This window comes from Melanostigma gelatinosum (assembly GCF_949748355.1).
Source record: "Melanostigma gelatinosum genome assembly, chromosome: 19".
Lineage (NCBI taxonomy): Eukaryota > Metazoa > Chordata > Actinopteri > Perciformes > Zoarcidae > Melanostigma > Melanostigma gelatinosum.
This window is the reverse complement of record NC_136652.1, coordinates 9,250,435-9,265,472: the sequence shown is the minus strand read 5'-3', so window position 1 is coordinate 9,265,472 and position 15,038 is coordinate 9,250,435. Positions and strand designations below refer to the sequence as shown.

Sequence of the window (15,038 nt, the reverse complement as noted above, 5' to 3'; positions counted from 1 at the left end):
ACGACATCAGCCGAGAAATACCCTGCAAGTACAAAATCCGTGAGCCAGCCCCGTCCGTGCAGAGGGGAGACGCTCGCTTTCCGCCAGCTTTCTGCCGTTTCCGAGAGCGCGCAAGGGGGGACTTTTCCATTTCTCTCGCTTTTTGAGGATTTTAAGGCATTTTTGTATTATTGTTCGATCGGGCCAGTGAGCGGAGGAAAGAAAACCGGGTTACTTTGGAGAAAGCACAATGTCAACGACCTTCCCCGGACTTGTCCACGACGCAGAGGTATGGCTTATTTATTTCAACATATCCTTTAATTTATGAAATTACAATAGAAGCGGGATAAATATTGCTTTGGTTTAAACTGAGTTATGGGGGCATTTCGAGACAGCATCTGCTCTCAAGAAGTCTCGAACTGGAATATACTGTATCGCACGGATAATAAAAAATAATATGCATGCAGGGAGGAAAGAGTCGGGCATCTCACTGCAGCTGCCGGTAAAAAAAACGGGGCTTTTTTATTAGTGTGTGGAAGCAAACGAGGCTCGTGTGTGAGCCGGCAACAGTGTGATTAGAACATTTTAGGGCGGAACACTCCGCTGTGTCTCACTCTACTTACCTCCCATCCAGAATGAGCGACAGCGCTGGGACAGTACATTTGCCAGCAGCTCGGTAATAACAATAATATAAAACAGCACGCTTTTTAAAACGCTGCGAGGAGAGTGACAGGCATGCCAAAGGGAGGGAGGGTGAAAAAAAACACCGAGGGCTCCTGTTGCCGTGCGTTCGTTCCCCTCCCGGGCGTGTGGAAATGACATCTCCTTCAGGTGGTTTAAAGTGGGAACAAAAAAAACCCGCTTTGAGAGTGTGAGTTGTGTTTTTTGAGTGTGTTTGGGAGGCAGAGAGAGGACAACCCGGCTGATGCTAAATGACACGGCTCATATATTTCCCCGTCTCTTTATTATCTTGTAGATACGTCACGACGGATCAAACAGCTACCGTCTCATGCAGCTCGGGTGCCTGGAGTCCGTGGCCAACTCCTCGGTCGCCTACTCCTCCTCCTCCCCGCTCAGCTACCCGGCGCCGGCGGGGACGGAGTTCGCCTCGCCCTACTTCTCGGCCAACCACCAGTACACGCCTCTCCACCACCAGTCCTTCCACTACGAGTTCCAGCACTCCCACCCAGCCGTGGCCCCGGAGGCCTACGGGCTGAACTCGCTGCACTCGGGTCAGTACTACCAGCAGATCCACCACGGAGAGCCCGCCGACTTCATCAACCTGCACAATGCGCGCTCGGCCCTCAAGTCCTCCTGCCTGGACGAGCAGCAGCGGCGCGAGCTGGGCTGCCTCGACGCCTACCGGCGCCATGACCTGTCGCTGATGACGTCACACGGCTCCCAGGCCTACGGCGTCGGCATGCACCACGGGGACCAGAGGCTGATGCCCGCCGCCGGCCTGGGTCTCCCTTCGTCCGGGTCGGACGACCTGCAGGTAATGGCAGCCTCCATCACTCTTTTCCCCCCCACGCTTATTCCCAGTGTCCCATCACCTCAGGGCCTCAGATGCAACACCTTATTGTACCTTTATTTTACCTTCACTTATGGCTTCATGTTTCTGGTTTATTCAGATATGATCATAATGCAGACTCTAGCTGCCAGGATCAGTATCCCTGCCCCACCGGCCTACTATTGAACCCCCCCCCCCCCCCCCCCCCCCCCTTCTTCCCCCTATTGTACCAGCAACACAGCATTTCCAAAATATTGAACAGAAAGACAGCGCCAGCTGTCTGTCTGCCTGTCTGCTTCATCTGTCTGCTGTCTATGACACCGACGAGGCTGCATCACATTTGGCCTGTAGGTCATCCCCAGCCACCCCGGCTGTCCTATTAGGAGTAAATAATATTGATATCGGTCTCGAGGTGATTTTGTTGCCACACCAAACGTGACTGTACAACAGGCTTGAGTAAATGTCAAGTCCACCCGGCGCCGTGCCTCTGAAAGGCAAGGCCTTGTTTCTAAAGGTTAATTGACTGGCAGTCTATACAATCCTATTGTGAAATCCGCCCTTTATTTTCCCAGAAACACACGTGACCCATATTTTACATAATTCTTTTCGATGTAAAGAAATGGTCGAGATGAAAACGGATTCGCACGGTTCTTCTGTGTGAGAGTGTGTGTGTGAGTGAGTGAGTGTGTGTGTGTCCGGCTGTCTGTTGAGGCAAAGAAAAGCCGCTGGTTGCTCTATTCTCCGGTAAAGGGCGGATTAACGGATCGGGGGTTCAGGGCACAATGCCCAGCTCGAGCACCATAAAGCACCGTCGTTTATCCAATTACCGACTTAACGTCAATCAACTTTGTTGCTTATGCAGCGACATCTGAGCTGCTTCACACACGTCTCTAGTTAAACACAATTTAACACCGCGACACATCATTTCAGTCGCGTTAAGTGTTTACCAACCCACTCGAAGTTCAGCTCGATAAAAGCGTCGCTTTTATCGACAATGTTAGAAGTCACTACGCTACATACGCTGAAAGTATCCTAATGTTTACACTATATGTTTAAATAACATCAATAATAATAACAACTATACTAATGTAATGCCGATAAACAATAGCCTATAGTTATTATATTGCATGACAGTAATTATTTTACTTTACTTTTCTTTTAATTCATTTGTTTTGCTTAGTTTAAAGGGTGTGGCAGCAGCCGAAAGCCTGAGGTTGATGATGCATTCAATAGAAAAAATATATATATTACATGAACTGTACCTAAATATTACAGAAGCTTATTTCTGAAATTAAATTTGTGTTTGCATGGTTTTTATTAATTATATTGCTATTTCTGTCATCATGTAATATTTTATACGATTGTTTGAGTCTATTCATTTGAATTCGGTGATAATTACAACAATATTAAATTTATGTATTGTTGCATTACAGTATAGTCTAAAACTACTAAATTATAGTATGTGATGTTGCCTTATTATTTTTGATTCTATTTTATTCTATTTTATTTTATATAATTTTTCAAACCCAAAGGCTCATCGTGGATCATTGTTAAGGCAAATACGATATTTATCTTAAGCTGCTGGCACTTGAAAAGAGCACAGGTTTGACCCTCTATTGAGAAAAAGAAAGAAACGGCCCGTGAACCTGAGCTTGCACGCGGCGGATGTATGAACGGAACAGATGCGCCTATGGTCTCGTGCAGCCCGGTCGCATCTTTGAGCGCGTTAAAGAGATTTTCATGCTGAACAAAAGCAGCTGCCACACCTTTCCCCCGTCACTAAGCTAATTCATGCAAGACCTCTGCGTTTTGTATATTGATTTTATAATCACTTTAGCTTCGGAATAGAAGAAAAGAAACAGAGCAGGAGCTGGTTAAGAAAGAACTACAACACGCTCCTTTCTCCCAGTTTATTTTAATCGGGGTTTCTGCGTGGGCCAGGCCTCGAGGCTCGCACGGGGGATTAAGAGTTTTTCTGAATAAAAAGCGCGTGTTCTCCTTTTCGTGATGACATTGTAGATAGCACGCGAGTCTGATATGGACCAAAATGGCGGCGGTAACAGGTTCCATGCATATAGGCCATATAGGCTGCGTGTTTGTGTGTGGGTGTGTGTGTGTTTGTGTGTGTTGTGCAGAGTGATTCCCCAACAGGTTGGTGGCTTTCAACAAACTCTGGACACTTGTGCTCATTTGTCAGTCTGGACGAGCTGTGCTGTCCTCGCGTTTATAGCCTGGAGCCTTTCAAATTAAGCTCGTTTCTGGGTGAGCCGTGAGCTGCATCCTTTATTTTAATGTGCCCTCAATTTGTACTCAAAGACTGCTGAGTGACGTATACACTTTCTAGCAAAAAGGCTTCCACCACTAGAATGTTGTTCAGACTGCTGGTCAGAAGCTAAATGTATGGTGTTTAACTTATTATTGCAAAACCTTACGGTGGCCTTTGGTCCTATATGTGAAGACCCCCAAAGGGTCCGCCAAGTACATCTCAGGGGTCATATAATACGGTTGTACTAAATCAAATAAAAATGTATTCTGCTCCACAAAAATGTTGCTTATTCAATCATTTAAGATAAAGCACATTGGGTCAATTAATCAGTCAGTGGACACAAATGAAATGGTAAGGGTCCACTAATCTATAGGATTTACAGGACACATGCATGGTGCCTAAAAACACATTTAGTAACATGGAGTGCTCCAGATCAGCAACAGTGTCATACAATGTATGTTTACATATAGAGGGTTTGTTTTGCATTGCATTATTATGGTCTTAGTTTCATTTCTAAGACGTATTCTAAGAGAATGTTTTCTGTGTGATGGTAAATGGATGTCCATAAAGTAAAGCTCCCAGAAAAGAAAAGAAGCGTCATTTATTCCAGGTGTTCCTGACAGCGCGGGTAAACTGTGCTGCAGCATGTGTAAAATCTGGGTGAAGTGATTTCACCATGCCTGCTCGTGCTAATGAGCGCGTGTCTCCACAGGGCTCCGTGGAAGCGCAGTGTGGGCTCGTGCTGAACGGCCAAGGGGGCGTCATCCGGAGAGGTAAGGGCCCCCGTTCATTCTCTCGCTCTCTCTCTCTCTCTCTCTCTCTCTCTCTCTCTCTCTCTCTCTCTCTCTCTCTCTCTCTCTCTCTCTGTTGCACCGGAGGGCCGTGAACGCTCAGCGAGCAGACAGACAAACAGGGCGGAACGCTGCTCTCTTGTCTGCTGTCAACATGTTACAATAGGAGCGGGGCCCCGTCTCGTCGCCTATTTAAACACTAACACACTGTACACGGGCAGAGACGGTGCTTCCCATTTCCAGTATGAAATGGACTGTCACTCAACACCTACCGGGGTTGTTGTTTTTTTTACCAGTCCCTCTGTCTTTGCCAGTTGTTCTTTCTAGGAAATAAAAATGTCAATAAAGTCATAAATTAGCATGGCACTGGTTTGATAGTGTATAACCGTTCAGATGTGAATTTGATATATTATAGTTACAACAGACACTTGGTGTTTGAAGTCAAACCTGTGGGCTACATTTTAACAGTGAAGACTGGCGGCTTGCTTTTTGTTTCATTAAATAAACACTATTATACTATATTCATGCTTATTTTAACATCACAAATTCATCATAATTCCCCAACATTGCTATCCAGATATTATCTCTCGCCTGTAATACAATTATATAGCAAACACTGATTCAAGGAATATTTATGTTACAACTTTTATTTTTTCGTATCGCCTCTATAAATGCGTAATTTTGCAGACAAAAAAAACACTAAAGGCTGTGGGGCTTAATTAAACAAACGAATCATCTGCAAATTAAAGTATAGGTCTGTAATGTATATATTGTCAATAAATTAATCCAATTCAGTTTGACAAAACATAAAATATCGTTAATATATTTTGGAAAACGACTTGGAACAATGGAGGATATAATGTCCATTAAGCTGCTCAGTATTACGCGTTTGTTGGTGTTGTGTTTATCTATGAACTGTTATGTGTATCCCAGATAGGAATAATTCAATCTCGCTGGTGCAGTGACTTGTTTTTTGTTTAATCAGAGACAGTAGCATCGCCTTTAAGGTGAAGGCGGCTCAGTTTCACTTCAGGTGTCAAATGTGGAAGTGGGCTCTCGGACATCAACATATGATCAGCCACTTTCCTCACGAGTCTGGGTTTTTTTTCTTTTATTCATTTTTTTCCATACAGACAGGATGGCTGTGTCTCGGGTTTAATTGTTCATCAGCTCTGCCGATGTGTTGGGGCTTTTCTCTCGGATTGACGCGGGAATCCCTTCGCTATCACTTTCGGTTAATGGTGCGCCGTATTTGGCCCTGAGCTCAGCCGCTGCAACCATCACAACCAATAATCTTTGCTTTACCTCCCGCTCCCGTATCGATAGTTTCTCTCGCCTCGGGCGGACGCTTTGATATGCTAATGCCGAGCGGGGCCCCGGATTCAGCCGAGATCATATTAATGTTGTTCTTTCTGACTGGGGCTTTGGCGGCATGAATATTCACATAACCTTTTTCAAAAGAAAATCACTCAAGAAACGCGGATCCTACTTAGGAGGAGTCGTCTGTGTTTTTAATTACCCTGCGATCCCCCTTTCCAGTGGAGCTCTTATAACAGCAAGCCTCTCAAGATCAAGCTGATCTGTCAGACGCGCGCACCCGCCACTGTAGCCCCGTGCACGCGCCCCCTTCTCTATTCTGTCAAGACATTGGCGGGCTTTTATTTGAGCTGTAAACATTGTTGTTAAAATATGAGGAGAATGACATTTGGCCCGTGTCTCTTTTTCTTTAATTTTCGTGGCAAACTCGTAAAAGGCGCTTGATTCCGCGTGTGATCCCGCCCGCCGCTCGCGCCGCAGCCCGAGGCTACTCTCCGTTGCTTAAATACCGTTATCGCCTCTGGGCCCGCGCGCTCCACTGACTGCACTACCGGCAATAGCTCTTTTTCGATTGCCCTTGGCAACATAAAATACAAACTACTTTGAATCAAAACATTTTTAGGGGAATTAATATGATGTGAACCCGCGGCTTTCAGAGACGCGCGCCCCTGTCAGAGCGCGTGAGTCTGACAGACAGGTCTGCAGTGTTTGTGTCACATACAGACGCAGACGAGCCGGACTTCACACACACGCACACACACACACACACATACACACACGCGCGCGCGCACACACGCACACGCACACACACAGGAGTTCCTTAACCAATATAGCATCAATGGATTCCCTCGACCTGCAATCGTCCATTTTTTGACAGTCTGAGTGAAATACAAGTCCCATCCTGCCTCGCACAAAGTGCTGCCCGCCGGAGTAGCCCGGACTACAACAGGCTTTTGCTACCACACCATTATGATGTCACAGTTGCGCCGTGGGCACGAGGTCGCTGTCCAGGTGCTGAAATGAAAGGTGGAAATCCGCTGTGCGCGGTGCTGAAGCTGGCTGACACGTTTTTAAGCTTCCTTCCTGCGGCCAGATGGATGGAAATGATAGGGAACTAACACATGTCTGCTGTTGTGAATAATGGATTCTTAGAGCAAATATAGAGGCTACAGTTGCTCATATATTTAAGGCGTATAGTCGGTGGCCAAATTGTCCACATTGCCCCCAAAAAGATTGGCGTGTGCGGGGCAACCTTCGCCTGCAGCGTTGTTCTGCCCGGCCTAAATGGCATCCTTTTTCTTCATTCCATCATATCCAGCACGACCTAATAACAAAGCGACACGCCCTGCTGTTGGATTTGACAATGAGCCAGATGAATAATAGAATATAGCCTACAGTACATCAGACAGAAACCTTGCGTTTCAGCTGCTTGGGACCTTATAGTGAAAGTTTCATAATAACAGGCCTGCTCAGAGCAGTCGATGTATTCCAGGAGGATGCAGCAACACTGATTCAGACGCAATTAATGATGTGAACGAGCCCTCACAACGCACACATCCAGGGGTACACAATGAGATCAGCTTGGTGGAAGGTGATTATGGAAATTCTCATGAAAGATTACAGCAGACTTGTCTTACAGTCAAATATTGAGCTGGAATATAAATATATGTACATCCTGAAAAATGTCATGTTTAACTATCGTGCAAAGCTGAAGTGCAAAGCAAAACACATTGATCTCACCAGTGGTGATTGGAGATACTTGATCCTATGTATTTTTATGGACTGAGTGTATTTACGACACAATCTTTTCTGGATTAAGTTTTGATTAAAAAAATAATATTTCAAGATATATTATGTCAGCTGCACCGTGAAGAATGATGTACCAGACTTCCAGGGAAAAAAGAACATTAAATTTGTTTCATATAAACTAAATGATTATTTGCTCTTTGAAATAATTATCCGACATCTTAAAATACATACTCCATCACTGATCCATTGGATTATCTGAAAAATGTATCGTCACAAAGCTGGGTGGATTTCTAAGATCTTTGATGATGTGTAAGATATCAAAATAGGCTGCATCCTTAATATGTGTGAAGGACAAAAGAAAAGTAGTAAATATAAACACATTTTTAAGTTTTCTAAAGGATTTTGGTGTTGTAAGACACGTGGAAAGTAGTAAGTTACAGTATGTTGAACATTTTTCCTGTACAGACTTTTTAACAATACTAACATTTCCATTCACTGTGAATAGTACCATTTATACTTGTATGCATTAGTTCCCTGTCGGAATATAATGTACATGTATTTTCTATGAGTCAAGGCTTTTCAAGGTCTAAATAGATTTTTATTGGACACATTCGGTACAGACCTGAAAGCACCCACACCAATAATAAAGGAAAAGGCTTTTGAAGTGAAAAAAAATAATATACATCCTCTCATCACTTGCAGAATTCATTACAAAATGAGATATCCCTCAGATTAAAGGAGGCCCCATAATATTCGTCAGTGCTTTTGGCTTCGCACTGTGTTTTGCTTCTTGTCTGGATGTCACAAGGCTGATTATTATCAGTATTATTAGTGTTGTTAATATGTTTTATCTTTACTGAATATCCTTGTTTTGTTGACACGTTACTGATCAGTATCTCATCAAATTGGAAAATAAATGTTCAACTGTAAATCTTCAGATTATAACCGCTGTTATATACGTGTTGAGGCAGGTAGTGCGCTGAGAGAAGTTTGGGTTAATGTCCTGTGTGCATGTTCAAATCAGTGGAACTGAACATCCAGAAGAAGTAGATCTTGGTTGTTCACATATTATCTTTATTCTGATGTACTTTTAAATCATTATTAAGCAGAGAAGGTTGTTCCTAACCACCTAACCCCCTTAAATATGCAAGCTTGTGGCCACATAGGGGCTTTCCCAAAATAACACAAATGTTTGTTGTATTATCATCAGTGTGCTGTCAAAACAAACAATTATCAATACACTGTAAATTGTGCCAAACGGTGGGTCAGCATTCCTGTTAAATGATGTTGTGAGCCATCATTAGACCCTGCAGAAGTACACAGAAGTACAATAGATACAAAGTACAATTCTCCATTAATCTATAATAAGCGTTCATCCAACTTAAAGTAGCAAAATGTTTGAAATCTGCTGGATTTCTCCACACTTCTTTGTCTCGGTGGTTCCGTGGTTGCGCTGCATTATTTCAGCGTCATGTTGGTTCGTCTGTTGACACACAGCATCATTAGAGAAATACTTTGCCAATTATGCATTCACTCCTATATGACTTGAAACACAGTGTTTGTTTGTTCAAATGACACACAGCCAGTTATGCTCACAGCACAGCTCCATGCCAACCACCAAAGCAGACCGGGAACTGGTTATTTACTGTTCTATGACACACTTTGTTTAAAAATTATTTGGTAAAAAATAAAAAGGGTGGGGGGGGTGGGGGCTGTTATTCTTAGTTCAAGAAAAGGTGACATTTTGGGGATCTGTGTGTTTTTAGCGACAGAAATCAGATCACACTTCATCTTTAATTTGTGTAAACAGAACTGAGTGTGACAAATCTAAGGCGCTTAATATAAAAATATCAAGTTTGATGAGTGAGCACACAACCGTAACCAGTAATCAGCGCACAACAACAACCATTTTTTTTGGGCCAGCTGTTGTAACAAGTGTGCTGTGTTTGTGTGCAGGGGGGACATGCGTGGTGAATCCCACAGATCTGTTCTGCTCGGTACCGGGCCGACTGTCGCTGCTCAGCTCCACCTCCAAGTACAAAGTCACCATCGCCGAGGTGAAAAGAAGACTGTCCCCACCAGAGTGCCTCAACGCCTCCCTACTGGGCGGCATACTGCGCAGGTCAGTACAAACACACACAGGGTGCATGGCGGTGCAGGACAAGGGTTCTCCAATGGATCTAAATGTAGACGATTCAAGAGGGTGCACTGATTTGTTGACTTACTCTTTTGGTTGAGTTGTTACTGCTGACATGGTACATGTTGGCTCGTTATAGAACCAACGCGTCTTGTTGTTGCAGAGAACTTTAGTTGCTGACAGCGTTGAAGAAAATGTTTATAGTAACTCCATTAGCAGTCTTCTCAGACCTAAAGTTTCTCCTAATACATCCACTGATTCACGATCCTTATGTCTTGATTGTTTGATGGAAAAAAGTATTTATATAGGACACAAAACTGCAAAAATATGTAGTTCATCTTGCAGCAGCTGGGTTGTTTCAGTGCAGTGGTGAAAGGGAGGTAAAACAATTCAACAACACAAAATCTATAGCCTCATAAATCAGCAACTCGGACTGCGGGGCTGTTCTTTTGGATTGTATTAGATCATCAAAAAACGTTTCCTTTATTTTGTCCACCCCCTATATATCCTGTAACAAATTAAAATTGAAGTATAGAGTGTGACAGAGATGGATTTTTGAGCTTGAGAACACGTTTTTTTTAAAGCGTAAATCTGGCTGGTGAACATTGGAGAGCGCTGCCTGATTCTTTGTAGCCCTCAGATGAAACAGAGGATATACAGCAGCGCCCACAAAGACTATTGTAGGCGAACGAGGGCCGGGGCTGCACGCGCCGCCATGCCCAGGGAGCCAGAGGGAGGCAAGACCCGGGCCAAAGAATGCCAGGATCAGAGGAACCAGAGGAAAGCAAGAGATGCCAGCGCTGTATTATTGATGAGGCGGAGCGAAAGGGAAGGGAGGAAGAGGAGAGAGAATATGGCCAGTCCTACAAGATGAGGCATCAACAAAGTAAAAAATAATATTAAAAACACGTGCAAATAGAGGTGTTGATCCTCATCTGGAGTAGAACAAATCACATACGGATATTATTCTCACAGATGACAACAAAATCACAATCAGTGTTCAGAAGTTCATCTCAAGTGAAAGTGTGAAGGCACTTTTTTTCCAGAATGAAAACCCTCAGTAATTTCAATCAAAATATCCCAAAAGGATCTTTTGGGAGCGTAATTGGAATAAGAATAGAAAGTAACCACGGATGGTTTTAAAATCTCACATGAAAAGAAGAAGGAATGACAGGGACCATTGTTCCTCTGCTGTCCAAAACGGAAAGAGAGAAATGCTCAAACAATGACAGACGAAACTCGAGGGGACATGCAACCATATCTATGCGTCAAGAAAGCATATTTAATATATTACGAGTTGACATGTTTTAATTGTATACTCTTTGATTCTATGCTTAATTTCACGCCTTTGGCAAATCAAAGCAAATCTATATTCTTCCATTCGTACTTTCAAGACTCAATTAAGCACACGTTGTTTTGTAGAAGAAGGAGGCCAGATGGTTTTATTTGTATTTTGGTTCAATATTAAAGATCGGGCGATGAATGATGAAGATGATGACATTTCGTGTCTTATACAATGACATAGTGTGATGATGTGGAAGACGTGACTTAAGAAGCTGTTTAACTTTTCCGCAGAGCGAAGTCTAAGAACGGAGGCCGGTGTCTTCGGGAGAAGTTAGACCGCCTAGGCCTCAACCTGCCGGCAGGACGGAGGAAAGCTGCCAACGTCACACTGCTCACCTCCCTGGTGGAAGGTAAGGGACTGTTGTCCGAGAAGGTCATATACCTTCAGATATATTCCAGTTGTAGGCATTCCATCCTCGTAGCGCTCGTTTCATCAGGTCTTTCCCCTGGTTGCGTGCTCAGGTGAGGCGCTCCACCTGGCGAGGGACTTCGGCTACACCTGCGAGACAGAGTTCCCCAGCAAGGCAGTGGGGGAACATTTGGCGAGGCAGCACAGCGAGCCGAAAGAAACCAGCCCACGCAAGAAAATGGTCCTGGCTACAAAGTGAGAATGCGTTCACACACACAAATAAAACAACACAGGTCAAGAAAAATGGATCATTTTAGAACCAATTTTTCTTTCACTTAGCACCTTATTTTCTCATTTACAGCCACTTTATAGTCACGCTACTACTAACCGCCTATCTTGAGGGAAAACATTTATAAAAAAGTGCTTGAACCAACATGTTAAACCACAAGAAATCTAGTGGTTTCATTGGCTATGTGAGAGTCAGACAATAGAGAAAATGTAATCAAGGTTTAGAGAAGGTTTGGTGAACAAGAAGGACAGTATATGAAAAAATAACCGCCATGCACAGCAGGGAGAGGGTGTTCCCTCCTGATCCCAACTACCCTGTTCATGCACAGAGTATCTGTATTTGAATTTAAAGATATTGTAATCACAATAGTACTTGTGTTTGTATAACAGTATGAGCAGCATTTACAGTACATTATTACTAGCACTACTGCACACTGAGGACTGGATGTGCTGAGGCTCCCACTCTTTCTTCTCAAGTTTGATCCCAAAAGACAGCCTAGACCGATGCTGAAAAACCAACTTTGACTCCACGCTTGCAGAATTTTCGGTGTTTTTTGCTTGACATGGAACTTGTCTCGCTCCTGCATGTGGTGTTTCTTCAATTGTTTGCTGGGTGGGATTTGATGAAAATGATGAGGATGGGTGCAAGGAGGGGGGAAAAACCTAAAAAAGACAAATTGTAACGGTTGTGTTGGAGACAGATGGTCAACCCTCATTCCCTCCCTCCATCTGTCCATCAGGCAAATCTGTAAGGAGTTCCAGGACTTATTGAGCCAAGACCGCTCTCCTCTGGGCTCCTCCAGACCGACCCCGATCCTTGACATGGACATCCAGAGACACCTCACACACTTCAGGTAACACATGCTTTCCCACAGAAGTAATGGACTTTTTTTCTTCTTCTTTTTTAAATAATGGAGTCAATACTGAGTGCAAACAGTTGTTAACGGAGCCCGGCTTCCCTCCGTTTTGGCTCTGACCGCTTTGCCATTTTCAAAACATGCAGCTGTGCAGTTTGTCGTTTGGCACAAATTACAGAGGAGGAGGGGAACGGCGGCTTGTTAGCAGAAATGTCACATCTATGGGGTCATCCGTCGCAGAATATACACAGTTTTATCAAACCTCCAAAGGGAGATGCAGTGTAGGGCGCTGGGCAGAAAAACAAGACGGTTGTAGAAATACAGCTATGACAGATTGAAGAGCGACCTGACATTTAGCTCTGGAAGAAAGGATCTGACAAGGCGGACAAACCAGTACCACAATGGAAACCCAATTCTTAAAAACAATTGCATGGCTATTTATCTTTTTTCTAACCTCATATACCCTCTATTGCTATTCAATCTTGTGGTGCTTTTACATTGGGGACAAACACAGCTACTGTATGTGTTGAAGCCATGTACAATATAATCTGTATTAGGGCAGCAAGTAAGGATTATTTCTGGGTTATTATATGGAAAAATGTCCATCGAAAAAGTCTTTAAATGTCTTGTTTTGTCCTATGAACACCTAAAATATTCAGTTTACTATCACATCAAACAAAGAAAAGCAGCAAATACTCACAGCTTAGAAGGTACAACGAGGAAATATTCAGCATTTTTGTCTAAAATAATAATGAAAAATCGATTATCGAAATAGCTGTCAGTCGTTTTTATGTCAATCAACCAATCAATGCATCGATGTTTAAACCTGACTATAGTCAGAGTAGAAATTGCTAAAACAGCTGTAGCATTCAGTGTTTCCCTGTCCATTGTAATAGAAGCAGGGTGGAAACAGCATTTAGAGGGTAAGAGGACATTTAAACTCTGCTGTAGACACTCTTTTAGGGGGATTAGAAGCTCTTAATGCAGGGAGAGGAAAGTGAACAAGTTGAGGAGAGACAAAGAAATCTGCTCAACTTCAGTAAACCTTACAAACCCAAACTGTACCTCTGATTTATTTCTTCTTTTGAATGAAACAAAGGTTTGTCATTGTTCTGATGGTGGCTTCTGCCTCCCCTCCCTAACAGTCTGATCACTCACGGATTCGGCACGCCGGCGGTCTGCGCAGCTCTCAGCACCTTCCAGACGGTGCTGAGTGAGATGCTCAACTACCTGGACAAAAACTCGAGCGGGAAAACGGGCGGACCCACCGACCAACAGATCAACAGCAGCTCAGAAAAGACGCAGCTCCGGAAAACATCCGAGCCCCAGAGCAAAGACGGGAAAACAGAAAAGACTGAGTAGCCCACACCCACCCGGTCCCCGTGCCTTGGAGCGCTGCATTTAGGAGAGAGAGTGTGTGTGTGTGTGTGTGTGTGTGTAGACTCTCAGCAAGGATTTGTTAACTCCCATGCATTACTCTTCTTTGGGACAATTCATATTTATTGTTATTTATTTATCTTATGTTGAAATGTAACTCTAACCTGAAACGTCCCAAACAAGACGTCCTGACGTTTGAGTGAACACATCCTGTTTAGGTGTGTGTGTGTGTGTGTGTGTGTGTGTGTGTGTGTGTGTTTATCTGTCATGACAAGGAGAAGCCTCACCATGGAGACGGATGTGACTCATCCAAGACTTTTATTTGTTTATTTGTTGATTCTGAAAACAGGAAGTAAACATGGACACGCTGACATCACAGTTTTCCAGGGGTGGTATCTGCCGATACAACATAACACACATCACACACACATCACACACACATTTCAAGGGCTTTGGGCGATTTGATTTCAATCCAGCTAATTCAGGTATGAATTTTCTGCAACAAACACGAATATGAAACACTTTTTTTTGTCCTCTGAAGGAAGAAATTATTAAGAGTAATCTCTGTCATTGCCACGCAAAGTTCTAGTTTTGTTAAAACTCTCAGTCGACTAAATTTCAATGATCTCACTTTCTAAACATCTTCAATAGATCAAATTACAAACACCCTGACCCAAGCCCTTGTACACACACACACACACACACACACACACACACACACACACACACACCTGTTCCTGAGAGAGCACTTGAACCCCCCTTCCCCCAAGCAGACGTATTTTAATATTTACACCGTACAATCAGTGCCATAGCAACCAGTGTGTTTACCATGTGGGCAACAGAGAAAATGACACTGTTTCTGGATGTGAGACTGACACCACTGCCTGGGCTATAGGCTGTGGTCTGTGAATGTGTGAGTGTGTGTGACTGTGTGTGGAAGAGAGAGAGAGAGAGAGAGAGAGAGAGAGAGAGAGAGAGAGAGAGAGAGAGAGAGAGAGAGAGAGAGAGAGAGAGAGAGAGAGAGAGAGGGGTCCACCTCAGCCATTTTGTAAAAGGTGACTTTGCGGTTGCCGT

The 15,038-nt window shown here is 43.7% G+C and overlaps 1 protein-coding gene across 1 annotated transcript; it reads left to right on the top strand.

Moving 5' to 3' along the window:
- Nucleotides 1-229: 229 nt before the first annotated feature.
- Nucleotides 230-13,949, top strand: tfap2d (transcription factor AP-2 delta (activating enhancer binding protein 2 delta); the record flags this gene model as incomplete). Its single annotated transcript, XM_079290425.1, has 8 exons — nt 230-268; nt 956-1,474; nt 4,468-4,528; nt 9,569-9,734; nt 11,325-11,443; nt 11,556-11,697; nt 12,471-12,584; nt 13,733-13,949. 8 exons carry the CDS (start codon nt 230-232, stop codon nt 13,947-13,949), a joined length of 1,377 nt encoding a protein of 458 aa, XP_079146551.1.
- Nucleotides 13,950-15,038: the final 1,089 nt, after the last annotated feature.